The sequence below is a fragment of the Heterodontus francisci genome, chromosome 47 (genome assembly GCF_036365525.1).
Source record: "Heterodontus francisci isolate sHetFra1 chromosome 47, sHetFra1.hap1, whole genome shotgun sequence".
In the NCBI taxonomy this organism is placed as follows: Eukaryota; Metazoa; Chordata; class Chondrichthyes; order Heterodontiformes; family Heterodontidae; genus Heterodontus; species Heterodontus francisci.
The window spans coordinates 13715137-13729444 of record NC_090417.1 but is presented as its reverse complement, the minus strand read 5'-3'; the positions used below and the strand labels follow the sequence as shown (position 1 = coordinate 13729444).

At 44.8% G+C, this 14308-nt stretch overlaps 1 protein-coding gene across 2 annotated transcripts in view; it reads left to right on the top strand.

The window, feature by feature from the left end:
• The window catches only part of LOC137357131 (rho GTPase-activating protein 25-like), a 40926-nt gene that overhangs the window by 14235 nt on the left and 12383 nt on the right, over positions 1 to 14308 (top strand). For both annotated transcript variants that reach the window (XM_068023190.1, XM_068023189.1), the window contains exons 2-7: positions 143 to 342; positions 1321 to 1408; positions 7127 to 7255; positions 8474 to 8681; positions 10781 to 10913; positions 13266 to 13339. In XM_068023190.1, the coding sequence (XP_067879291.1) occupies positions 143 to 342; positions 1321 to 1408; positions 7127 to 7255; positions 8474 to 8681; positions 10781 to 10913; positions 13266 to 13339 (832 nt within the window). The remainder of the gene's footprint in view (positions 1 to 142; positions 343 to 1320; positions 1409 to 7126; positions 7256 to 8473; positions 8682 to 10780; positions 10914 to 13265; positions 13340 to 14308) is intronic.

Here is a 14308-nt window from a genome sequence, read left to right as displayed (position 1 = left end):
AAGTTTGTTCAGAAAAAAAGCAGGCAACAGGATGCCGATGCTGCAGAACCTCTCCAGGTACACACTGAAAGGAGGGATGCACTGCTGAAAGTTTGAAACAAATGCCTAAAGCTTGTGATTTCCCTTTGTTGACTATTTCTAGGCCGTTCAAAGAGTGTGATGCCAGGTGACCATGGCATGGCATCAAATCGACCTTCATCTCCCAATATCTTGGATCGTCCTGTCAAGTCAGGTTGGCTGAAGAAGAAGAGATCCTTAGTTAAACAGTGGCATTCTCGCTGGTTTGTTCTTCGAGGAGTCTACCTGTGTTACTACAAAGAGGAAGAGGATGGAAAGCCACAGGTAAAGGATCAGAAACATTTTTTAAAAATTGGTGCTTAGGATGGAACTACGAAAATACATTTCTCTCCGACCACTGCACAAATGCTAGGATCTGATTATTTGTGCCAATGAGAGTTGGTAAATAGCCAATTTTTATCCAGTTTTTACTACCTCCTCCTCTGCCTGCAGTCTTCCTTAAGATACGGTGCCTCCAGTAATGAGGTAGCAGATATCTGATATTGGAAGTCAGGCTTTCTCCTTCTTGCGAGGGCTCAGTGTGAACAAGAGTTTAACCATCTGGTACCTTCTGAATGGCGGGGGGGGGGGGGGGGGGGTGGGGTTCAGCATTTTAACCTCTCCCGCAGCCAGCTGGGCTGAGCTCAACCAACTCTACCCAGACTTGACCTGGAATCTACCTCACTCCACTTAGCACCTGAGCTGTTGCAGGATGGGGAGAGCACAGCCATTGTATGGGGTGGGTGGGGGTGCAGGAAGAATAAATGTTGCAGTGCACTCAACTAATAAAACTGCCCAACTCATCCATCAACTGTACACAAGCCAGTAAAACTGTTGGAAAGTAATCTCAGAAACATGGCCACTTTCCATTAGACACCTGAAAAAAGATGCCCTCTCACTTCTGTTGAATGTTGAATGTCAGAAAGCTGAAACTTTGAGTTGTACTTGGGAATGTTCTTATTTTATCACAATTTATGTCATCATCTTTTAAAACTCCGAATTGGAGAAATTTGTCAATCAGTAGATAAATGTTATGTAACACCAGTAGGTACAGAGCAGCATTGTTGATGTGTTGCATCTCTCCACTCCTGGCATGACTTTGGAAGTTGTGCGTGATAATGCTTCTGTGAATCACCTTGGGATATTTTTCTACATTGAAAGCACTATATTAATGCAAGCTGTTGTTATTTTTAATCCTGTGTTGAGGTGTTTAAGTATACCCACTCCTTTCTGATGCATTGGTTACATCTGTGTCATCAACAGGGTTGTATTGTCCTCCAGGACTGCAAGGTCAATGAATTGCCATCAAACCCTGAAGATCCAGGGAAGTTCCTCTTTGAAATTATCCCAGGTATGTCCGCTCTGTTCTCTTAAACTCTCAAATCACATGCATCTCGGTGGTTCATTCAGCCTCCCAGACTGGGAAGGCTCCCAGCTCAATCTGCAGGCTGTGTTGAGATATTGGATCTCAACATCTCCTGGGCCATGGAGGGGAAAGTAAGCTAGGAAGGGCTATGTTTGTTTTGATATGAAGACTGCTGTCAAGTGTTTGTATGTGAATGTTGGGCGAGGGCAGAATGAGCCTTGGTTGTGAGATTAAATAGCCTTGTTTTCAAATCCCATCATGGCATTGCCCCTCCTCATCTCTGTAAACTGCTCCACAGCCCGACAACCCTCCGAGATATCTGTGTTCCTCCAATTCTGGCCTCTTGCACATCTTGACCACTCAATCGCTCCACCATCGGCAGCCCAGCCTTCAGCTGCCTGGACCCTGAAGTGTTGTCGTATTTTGAGATTGTGTTTTGAAATCGCAATTTGAATTGTGCATGATGTACACTTGGGGCAGCTGTAGAAAACATGTGCCAGCAAAGGGAAAGTACAAGTCAAAGTGAATATAGGCGCCTCCACGTTGTCCACCCGCCTACAGTCTCTGTCTCTCAAACTTCTCCTTCAACTCCACTCACTTCCTTCAAGTAAAAGGTGTCGCTATGGGTACCCGCATGGGTCCTAGTTATGCCTGTCTTTTTGTGGGATATGCCGAGCATTCTTTGTTCCAGTCCTACTCAGGCTTCCTCCCCCAACTTTTGTTCCAGTACATTGATGACTGTATCGGTGTCGTTTCCTGCTCCCGCCCCGAACTGGAAAACTTTATCAACTTTGCTTCCTCACCTTTACATGGTCCATCTCTGACATTTCCCTTCCCTTCCTCGACTTCACTGTCTCCATCTCTGGGGATAGGTTGTCTCCTAATATCCATTATAAGCCCACCGACTCCCACAGCTACCTCGACTACACTTCTTCACACCCTACCTCCTGTAAGGACTCTATTCCATTCTCCCAGTTTCTCCGTCTCCGACGCATCTGCTCTGATGATGCTACCTTCCATGACGGTGCTTCTGATATGACCTCCTTTTTCCTCAACCGAGGATTTCCCCCCACTGTCGTTGACAGGGCCCTCAACCATGTCCGGCCCATTCCCTGCACCTCTACCCTCACCCCTTCCCCTCCCTCCCAGAACCGTGACAGGGTTCCCCTTGTCCTCACTTTTCACCCCATCAGCCTCCATATCCAAAGGATCATCCTCCGCCATTTCTGCCACCTCCAGCGTGATGCCACTACCAGTCGCATCTTCCCCTCCCTTCCCCTGTCAGCATTCTGAAGGGATCGTTCCCTCCGCGACACCCTGGTCCACTCCTCCATTACCCCCACCACCTCGTCCCCGTCCCATGGCACCTTCCCTTGCAATCGCAGGAGGTGTAATACCTGCCCATTTACCTCCTCTCTCCTCACTATCCGAGGCCCCAAACACTCCTTTCAGGTGAAGCAGCGATTTACTTGTACTTCTTTTAATGTAGTATACTGTATTCACTGCTCACAGTGTGGTCTCCTCTACATTGGGGAGACCAAGCGCAGACTGGGTGACCGCTTTGCGGAACATCTCCGCTCAGTCCGCAAGCAGGACCCTGAGCTTCCGGTTGCTTGCCATTTCAACACTCCCCCCTGCTCTCATGCTCACATCTCTGTCCTGGGATTGCTGCAGTGTTCCAGTGAACATCAACGCAAGCTCGAGGAACAGCATCTCATCTACCGATGAGGCACACTGCAGCCTGCCGGACTGAACATTGAGTCCAATAATTTCAGAGCATGACAGCCCCCCATTTTACTTTCATTTTTAGTTATTTTTTCTTCCTTTTTTTAACATTCTTTTTTACATTTTTTTTTACAATCTTTTTTTTTTGCATTTATTTCATTTCATCTTAGTTTGTTCAGTTTGCTTAGCCACTATTTTTTTCAGGTTTGCACTTGCTGCTGTTCAATATTCAGTGTATTTACACCTAATCTGTACTAATGCTTTGTCTTTCAACACACCATTAACATATTGTTTGCCTTTGCTCCGTGACCTTTTGGTCAGCTATGTGGCCTGGTCCAATCTACACCTTCTCCTTTGTTATCTCTTGCCCCACCCCCACCTCACTTGCTTATAACCTGTGACTTTTCTAATATTTGTCAGTTCCGAAGAAGGGTCACTGACCCGAAACGTTAACTCTGCTTCTCTTTTCACAGATGCTGCCAGACCTGCTGAGTGGTTCCAGCATTTCTTGTTTTTATTTCAGATTTCCAGCACCCGCAGTATTTTGCTTTTATCTGTCTCTCAATCTGTTGGTCATATTTTGTACTAAACTCGGCTGAACCTCACTCCAGTCCCAAGAATCTCACAGGCCCTAAGCTCTGAAATTCCCTGCCTAAACTTATCCACCTATCTACCTTGCTCTCCTCCTTAAAGATGCTCTTTAAAACCTCCCAGCAGGCGATCAGAACGACCCAGGAAAACAAACAATGGAGATCTAAATTCTGAGGGTTTGCTCTTTACCTCGTAGGGAGCAGTATTTCCATTCTCCAAAGCAAATGGGAGCTGGGTCAGAGGCAGGTGCAGGGGAACAGGATTGCAATGGCAGCTGGAACACCGAGTGAGTGAAGATATACCAGCCTGTGGGTGGGCCCCACCTGGGGCTGCAGGCCTGACAAAGCCGTTCATTCGCCCACTCAGCAGCATCTGCAAAAGGCCTAAGCACCTGTCAGGGGAGTCTGAATATCACCCTCAGTCAATATGACATTGCACATATTTCAAATGCCTTTCGAAAGCAGGGCACTGTACCCTAAAATTGGCCACTTTTTTCCCTGATTTACACCCAAAAACATGGGTCCAATTTCTATCTCACGAAATTCAATTGCAACCTTCTCCCCATAGATTTCTAGAGTGGGGGAATCACTGATGATACTTTCTCTCTTTTTCGATGACCTATCAATTCGTGCAGTTTATTGAACGTCCCCAGCAAGAGAACATGTGTGATGAACGACATCAAGTTTTAATTTAGGTGTGAGAAAGATATCCGGTTTGACACACGGGGTACATTCATTTCAAACCTCAAAGTCTCTGCACCACAGTGTGTGGGTGGGGCGGCTCAAAACTGGTTTGTGAATTGGTAGAGGATGTGGTCTCTGTGAGTGAAGTTAGCACAAACTCTGGGCAGGTTCTATTCAACACAATGTGGTGGAATAATCCTGAAGTCTACCTCTACTCTTTGATGCTGGAAATTATAGTATAAGGGACGCATTGTCATTCAAAGCAACGTTAGATTTTCTAAGTCACTGTGATTTTACTGCCAATTTGTTCGATCTTTTATCGACCCGTCAATTGTGAACACATTTCCTCTGTTTGTCGGTGAGCATTTGATATTCAAGTTTTCAATCTACTTTTCAGAAAGCTCAGTTTGTCCCAACAGTGATCTGCTGTGATCGAACTACAGCATAGAAGGAGCATGAAATGGTGACAGCATAGAAGGAGGCCATTCAGCCCATTGTGTTCATGCTGGCTCTCTCAAGCAACAGCAACTCACCTAGTTCCAGTCCCCTGCCTTTTCCCTGTAACCCTGCAAAGTTTTCTCTTCAGATGATTGTCCAATTCTCTTTTGAAAGTCTCGAATGAAGCTGCCTCCACTAAAATCTCAGCCAGTGTATTCCAGATCCCAGCCCCTCGCTGTGTGAAAATGGTTTTCCTCGTGTCGCCATTGCTTCTTCTGCTAATCACCTTAAATCGGTGTCCTCTAGTTCTGGGTACAATTTCTCCCTGTCTCCTGTGTCCAGACCCCCCATGATTTTGAACACCTCTATCAAATCTTCTCTTCTCCAAGCAGAACAAGGCCCAGCTTCCCCAATCTGTCCTGACATAAGTCACAAGTCTGTCATTATCGCACTCCTTGAATCAAAAGGTTTTGCTTCACATCCTGCTCAAACAGCTCTCCAGATGGATTCTTGAGTGAAGGCACCACCTACCATGATTCATACTGACTGGGACAGTCTGATCTTTGATCTTCAGTCTCACCTCCACTGGTGTGTTACATGTACTTGATCTCAATGTTCCTGGCTCCCTCTTGATTTCTATCCAGTGAGGGAACAATAGGATCAAACTTGTCTGCAATAACCTCCATGGATATCTCAACTGATGACCCTCACTGTTTAATCTCACTCATGAACAGAAGAGGAGGCCTGGCCCAGACCCATGCCTCGAACTTGCTCCCCTCTTAAATATCACACCTCATCTCCTACCTCAACTCTACTGACTCGCCCTCCCTCCATATCCCTTGATTCCTTTCGTGTCCCAAAATATATCACTCTCAGTCTTGAACGTACTCTATGACTGAGCATCTACAGGCCCCCTGTAGACATTTCCAAAGAGGCACCACAGTGATGAAAATTCACCTCATGTCAGTCTTAAATGGCTGACGCCTTATCCTGAGACTGTGACCCAGATTCCCCAGCCAGGGGAAACAGTCTCTCAGTATCTACTCTGTCAAGCCCATGTTTAGCTGGGTGAATTAGAAGACACAAAGAACTTTCCAAACAGGAATGAGTGCCTTCAGAAAAGGTTGAGAGAAAAATCGGAGGTGGGGGAGGAGGGGGTGAAGGGAGGAGGGTCTGAGGGGAAAAACTGTTTTCTGGGTCAGTGCAGTGTAGTGAATACACGTGAATCTATCCAGCCATTAAACTACAACTGTTGCGGTCCCATACAGAACTAAGTGGCATTCAACTAGTAAACCAGAAATAAAGGCCACAAGTGTCTTTCAGTCACTTCCAGTTAACAAACTTAAAGTTTTAGAACGGCTGGTTAGAAGCATTTTCATAAAGTGTATCCCTTCCTGTAACATCAAGCTCCATGCCACTGATATCTTGAACGAAGCATGCCCAGCCACAGTTCACTCCAGTACCTGATTTGCCTTGGGGTGTAGGGGATGGTGGGGTGGGCGGAGAGCGAGGTTGGGAAAGGGCCTTTCTTGGGTTGGTTGGGTGCAGGCCACGACAGGACTTCTCGATTGGCCCAGCTGCAAAGAAAGACTGGCCTTGCCTGCCTGAAATTTAAAAGAATAAAGGACCACGAACAAAGAGCCACCCGTGGCAAATTTTGGGGAGAGGGACAAGTTATTTTTTTTTTTAACAGAATGACCAATATGCAAGTCATCTTGTTTTCAATCAATTCGTGCCATTACGTTTTGATTGAAAATAACTGCAAACATTTAAGTCCCACTCTTCCTCACTCTGCATGATTTTACCATCCTCCAGCACAATGAATTCAAAATTCTCCAACTCCTTTGCAAGTGTCTCCACATCCTTCCCCATCCTACCTCAAGACCGCTTCCAGCTCTAGATCCGGATTATCCCCTTTGCTCTTCTTGGCCACCTCCCTTCGTCCTACCATCAGTGCAGAGTTTTCAGCCGACACTTCCGAAGTCCTTTCCGAAACCTCTTCTTCCATCTTGCTCCCCACTTGCAAAAGCCTCATCACCTCCACCAAACTTTTTGTGCTGTTGCTCGGGATCTTGTGGTGCATAAGAGATTTCAGTTATTTGCTGCTTCACATTGTCATAGCAACATAGCAATGTGAATTCTTATTAAATGAGAAGTAATGAGGGGATGAACTCGAGATGAATGTAGAATCCCGAATTGGTTCGAGGTTTCGTGCATAGGGATTCAGAAATCTGTTCCAATTGTTTGCTGCCTGGTGTTTTTTCAGGAGGCTGCGGTGAACGAGAAAGGACAGGAAGTGTTCAAGACTCGCACATACTTATGGCCAATTCACAGAATGAAATGGAAGACTGGGTCAAATCAATCCGTCGGACAATGGGCACACTTTCCAGCGGAGGTAAAAGATTACATCCATTTCTCTTCAATTGATCTTTTTAAAAAAAAAATTCCGTGGGTGGCAAACCTATTCGATAAATGGTTCACGTGTCAAATGAGTTTTCTCAAGTACATATTACAATCCTCCAGGCTGACACTGCCAATGCGGTACTGAGAGAGTACTGCACTGTTGAAGGTGCTGTCCTTCAAATAAGATGTTTAACCAAGACCCTGTCTGCCCTCTAAGGTAGATATTAAACATCCCACAAACTATTTTGAAGAAGAGCAGGGAGTTACCCAGGTCTTCCGGCCAATATCATCCCTCAATCAACATCACCAAAAAAAAAAACACAAATTAACAGGTTGTTATCACATTGCTGTTTGTGGGAGCTTGCTGTGTGCAAATTGGCTGCTGTGTTTCCTACATTACAACAGTGACTACACTTCAAAAATACTTCATTGGCTGTGAAGTGCTTTGGAACATCCTGAGGTCATCAAAGGCACTATATAAATGCAAGACTTTCTTTTTTCCCCCAGTCACAAAGATATTGTGCCATTGTTATTCTCAAAAGTACCATCACCAATTTATTCAGTGTATCTCAAAGCAATGCTGATTTCACTCTCCTGATGCTCATTTGGTGAGTGGGCCCATTGCACTGAAACATGCAGGTCAATCTTGACTCTATATTGCCAATCTCAGCCATGGTAACAGGAGGTGTTGCTGGGTTTCCCAGGCCATATCATTATATAATGACCTCTGCCTGCAATCACATTTGGATGGATGTCACTTGACCAGTTAAGCCCCTCTGCCTTGAATAGGTGAAATAGATATGACACTTGTTCAAAATTAACAACAGATTTATTTACTGTACTTGGAAATATCTCAGCACTTACAAGATTTCAGTACAATGTCTTTTAGAACAGTGTCTGTTTACTCGACCCTTCCAACCTGTCTCTTCAGTTTCAGTTACATAAAGCTCTTAAGCTCCACCCATTGGCCTAAGCAAGCAAGCACTGTGAACACTGATCAGTGCACAGCCTAATACAATCAAACCCAGATCTATCAAACCATTACAGCCAGCACAGGCACGATGGGCCAAAGGCCTCCTTGTGCTCCAAGTTTCTACGACTCGATAAACTTTAACGTGCCAGGCAACACAAGGTTGAAACTACCGTACGCTCTGTATCCCGAGCTCATCACAACATCTTCTTCACTTTAACTCTCTCTCTCTTTCCTCAGCTGTCTTTGGTCAACGTTTAGCAGACACCGTAGCGTACGAGCAGAAGTTTGGGCAACACTTGGTGCCCATTATCGTGGAGCAGTGTGCAGATTTCATTCGGGAGCATGGGCTGCATGAAGAAGGAATCTTTCGGTTACCGGGTCAAGACAACCAAGTAAAAGAACTGAGAGATGCCTTTGACTCAGGAGAGAGGCCCTCCTTTGATCGGTATGCAAATAGCTACTTCCAAACACTCTTTGATCATGACCAAACGCTTCTGATTGATCTTAGTTTTTTTAGAGATACAGCACTGAAACAGGCCCTTCGGCCCACCGAGTCTGTGCCGACCATCAACCACCCATTTATACTAATCCTACACTAATTCCATATTCCTACCACATCCCCACCTGTCCCTATATTTTCCCTACCACCTACCTATACTAGGGGCAATTTATAATGGCCAATTTACCTATCAACCTGCAAGTCTTTGGCATGTGGGAGGAAACCGGAGCACCCGGAGGAAACCCACGCAGACACAGGGAGAACTTGCAAACTCCACACAGGCAGTACCCAGAATCGAACCCGGGTCCCTGGAGCTGTGAGGCTGCGGTGCTAACCACTGCGCCACTATGCCGCCCATTTTAACTTGAGGCCATGGTGTATAATGGATGATCTCAGAGAGGCTGCCTGTTCCATATCTCCCAATTTCCTTTCCCATTGAAGTCATTGGATAATATGGAAATCATCAATGGAAATAAAAATCAGGAGAGAGGAAAAGCACACTGCCAATTCTCTACCTCTCATTTTACACTAATGTACAACGTCAAAATTACCTCCAGTGTAATGGCTTGCAGGTCATGGAGTTCAAGTCACCCAGGCCTCACAATACTCCACCCACCCAACATCCTCAATAAAAATCAACCATCAGGTTCATGGCTCAGAGAAAGTCAAAGGGCTCACGATGAACATTATTTTGAATCCAAGAGTAGATTCTGGTCCTACTCTTATCCTCCCTTATTCTGAGACATGTTTTCTCTGGCTTGTGCTTTATACAAGCCAGCTCATATCATTGCATTGTGCTTGTCACTGTTCACACACCAATCTTTCCAAAACAGCTCCCATTGCAAAGGGCAACACTGGAGTGTATTTTTTTTTAACCAGGCAAAATTCTTCTTGCAAGCATATGGAAAATGATGGAGACAAACAGATCTAGCCATCCACCCAACCTGTCTGTCCCACATCATTGTCAGACATAAAGTGCCCGCCTCAGCTCAGAAGATGTACTGTCACCTGGGAGCGGCAAATAAACCCAGGCCAGTTCAGGGTAGGTGGGGAAAAGAAATCTTAAAGATTCCTCTGGGACCCGTTTAGGCAATTCAAACACGTCCAAGAAACCAGTAAAAACATTACCTGTGCTCAGAGTCTTGCTTTGCCTCTGACAAAGTATGGAAATGATAGAGCTTCATTTTGCTTTCCCTGGCATTGTGTAGCAGTCATTTTGTAACCGTGTTATCTCAGCCCCAAAAAGTTTGGGAAGAGGCGAGTGAGGTAGTCGTGGAGGACAGGAGAGGAAACACAGGGAATCAGGTCCTTCCCCATCCTTGCTCCAGCCAATTCGATTTGCCCTTGAGCACAAGGATTTTGATCCTGTCTGGTCGTTCTCAGTTTAGGATGAAAGAATGAGAAACGATAGATGGAGCTTTCACTGCATCTAATCCATGATATATATGACCTCAGAATGATTCATGGTAACAATGGGCACCCAGAGTAGCAAGACATTAAATTGCTCAGCACTGACATTACATAGGAACAATGACAAACAAGTCAAGACCCTCTGGGCCACCCAGCATATCCCACACAATGATGCAGCACAAGACCTCCACTCTCCACCTCACCCGAAAACTGTTCATGAGCAGTCTCTCTTCTCACCCCATAAAGAACTAAACTCAAGGTATAAGTCAATTGGAGAAAGAAAGGTGGGCCAGACATGATCTGCTCGTCACTAAGGGCAAACACACATCAGAGCCTGGATTTCTGTTATGTCGGGTAATTTCTACATGATTCACATTGAACTCATGTAATTTTATCCAGTGACTGACTTTCACCTGAATTGTGTGAAATGCTTTCATTCCTTCCTGATAATGAACACTTGGGAGTAAAATGATGAGTGACTGGGTCCAGAAATACATGTGTGTCTTCAACAGTCCTAAACGCAATTATATCTGTGGGATTATCTGTGAATAAGTTCCTTATTGCACCTCCTTTTCTGTGGAGTCCATTGTAGCTTCATTCAGAGATCATATATTGAGACTTCCCTTTTCTTGCAGGGACACAGATGTGCACACTGTAGCCTCTCTGTTTAAGCTATACCTCAGAGAACTGCCGGAACCAGTCATCCCTTGGTCCCAGTATGAAGACTTCCTTGCCTGCAGCCAGATAATGAACAGCGATGAAGAGGGGGTGTGTTGTTATTCAGATTGTGGTTCTCTGTCTCTTGTGTTCTGCAATAGATGGTGATTGTATATACCGTGTGTTTTGAAAACGAAACAGCTAAACCGAAGGGATGAAACTCATCTTGTAGGACATTTGAAAACAGTCGGCAAGAAGACATGATAAATCCTAAAATGGTTCTTGAGTGTTGAAAAGCTCAGATTATAGGGGAGGTGGGGGCCGCTGAGGAGTTTGGTGCTTTAGAGATGTAGAAAGCTATGATTTGGAAGAGGTGATACATAATGAATCCTGATGGAGTGTGGAAGATAAGTATCTTCTTCATCATTCTTCATTTTTGCGCTCCAGCAGTACCTGTCGTCTGGTAACTGGATTGTGTGGGATTTCACCCATTGATGGGTGTGTCTGACATTCACAGTGACATTCTGCACCGCGCCCCCCCGCACCCCAGCTCAGCTCAGCTCAGCTCAGGCAGTCAGTCTAGAACAGGTATCCTGCCACTTCCCTCGCCCCAATGGCTCAACCCCAAATCAGGCAGTGCCTTTTGGTGGGGGGGAGCGCCTCATCTTATTGCTCCACTGAAATCCGAAATAAGACATGGATGAAGCTGCACGCCGATGGGCTGAAAGAATCGATTCTGCGCAGTTGACTGAAGACAGTAAAGTCTGAATGACAGCCAAGCCATCCCTCATCGGCCCAGAGGAATAAAAATATTACACAGCTCAGGAACTCACTTTGGAGAATCTGCAGCAGCTAGAGAGTTTAAAAAGGAAGGGAAATGTTGATTTGAGGTGGGGAAATGAAGTAATCCTCTCCAATGATGATGGTTATTACTACATGAAAGCTCAAGTTGTCAGAGTTTCAGTGATTGCAGCCCATTTTGCCACTTGCCAGGAGCCGTGTGGATTCTGACAGAGTTAGTGGAAGCCCAGATCATGTGGGCAACAATAATGTAACGGACACACACATGGTACCTACATTAGGGAATGTTCTCTGATTCTGAAAGCTATCATTAGGAACTGGAATACCCTCTGGATCTTTTTAAAACATCACTTTGTTCTTTTTTTAAAAATACCTGTTGGCATTGTGGTAATCTTTTTATTTTCATGTCGATTCCAACAAGTGACTTCTATTACCATTGAGTGAAGAGTTGCTTATTTGTAAGAAGTGCCTGTGTTACCACAATAAGGGGTCTTGCACTGGCATTTTACCGTGTCTATTTATAGAGAGGTCCTGCTCTTTCAGAGGAATTGTTGACACTGTATATACATGATGCCATTGTTATGGTTTAGTTCCGCTCCCCCGCAACACAGCTGTCTTATGTTAGATTGTGAAAAAGTTGGTTTCCATATTCAAACAGCATCTGCTATACTTCCAAACATGTGCTGTTGTATGTATTTGTAGGGGTGGCATGTAGGGATGAAAACTTTACCCCTTATCGCTGTCCTCAGTGTCATGCCATATACTGCACGGAGACCCATCATGTTCTCCGGTCTCCCGCTAAAGACAGAAAATGCCAAAATTGACAAGGCAATGTGAGTGCGGTGATAGTTATATCAAGTCTACAGTACAGAAACAGGCCATTCGGCCCATTCGATCCATGCTGGCATTTATGCTGCACATGAGCCTCCACCCACCCCTCTTCATCTAACCCCATGAATATATCCTTCGATTACTCTCTCTCACGTGCTTCCCCATAAATGCATCCATGCTGTTTGCCTCAATTACATGTGTGAGCGAGTTCCTCATTCGCACCACACTGTCAGTCGAGAAGTTTCTCCTGAAATCTGTTGGGCTTTTAACAGCTTATTCAAATGTATTTATTTCTTATTAATGCACAAAAGGGAACTGACAAAATTAGGTTCCATTTTGAGACTGTAAATAGGGAGAAACTGTTGCTGATGATCAGTGATTCAGTAATGAGGGGCCATGAATTTGACATATCAAGAAGTACAAGGGAGAGGTTAAAAGTTTTCTGCAGAGAGTTGGAAATCCTGCTGTGAAACAGAGAAAGCAGAATCTAAATGTTAAAAAGGAATGGAGAAAGGGAGGACAGGAACACTATGTGTTCAGAGAGCTAGCTGATGGGCTTTAGCAATGTCAAATTGTTTGGAAGAAATGATAGGAGAAAGTATATTGGAGCCAGGGAAAGGGTAGCATACGATTCCTGAGAATGAAGTCAGGAATGAAAGGTTCTGTCTAGTGGTTTCCCAGGAAGCTGGGCCAGAATCTAAATGAAAATTATTATGTTAACCATTTCTTCTGGTACCAGCGATTTGTGGGTTCTAAAAGAGGCAAAATGTACTTTGTGATGGTGCGGTTTGACCTGCGACTAATGCTCAGATTATTGCCTTTCCACGACAGGGACAACAGGAGGTGATGAAACAGGTGTCCTTATTGCCCCAGGCAAACTACAACCTGCTGAGCTACATCTGCAGGTACTGTCCCCCACCTGAGATACTGAAGATAGACCCAATCCTGTTTATTACACGCCTGGTCTTCATTTCAGCTAGTGTTGTAATTTCAGAATGTGGACTCTGGGCTCATTTCTTGACTAAAGGGCATATGACTGCAGGGATATGTCGTTGCAAACAGAGGGATATGGGTTTCCTGATCGGAATATATGGGATTAGGAATGGACAGACAGACAGACATGGGATTGGGAATGGAAGGATATGGGATTAGGAATAGAGAAATCAGGGATTAGGAATAGAAGGATTTTGGATAGGAAACAGGGCCATGGAGTTGGGAAAAGGGGAATGTGGTATTGGGAAGAGAGGGATGTGGGTCTGGCAGCTGATTGTTACAGGTTCTGGATATGAATCTGAAAACAGGGGCTGCGTGATGGATTTTGCCAATCACAGTCCCGAATCATTATCTCCTTATGGGCTCTTTCTTGAGAACAATTAGCCAAGCAAGCAGACATGGATGAAAACAGACAGAGGATGTGATGTGACTTCTTTGCCAGGAATGGGTTAATCTAATCCTGGGCCTTGCAATAGTGTTTCATGTGTCCTCAGCATATGCTACTTATTAGATAACCAATTCTATACATTGGATAAAAATTTCTATTTCAAACGGGAATCATAACTGACTTCTCTGATGACGACATATCATTGTGAATGTGGTAAATTTTTGATGGAGATGACAGGGTTTAGAAACCGTGGGAAACCGTTTCCAATGGCTGAAGGGTCAAGAAGCAGAGTGCACAGATTGAAGGTGATTGGAGATGACAAGAGGAAAACCTTTTTATGCACCAAGTGGTTAGGATTTGGAATGTACTGCCTTACCGTGTGGTGATTCAACAGTAGCCTGGCAAAGGATAAATACTTGAAGGAGGAAGAATCACAAGGATCTGGGGAAAAAGCAGGAAAGCGGGATTAACTGGATTACTCATTGAACGAGCC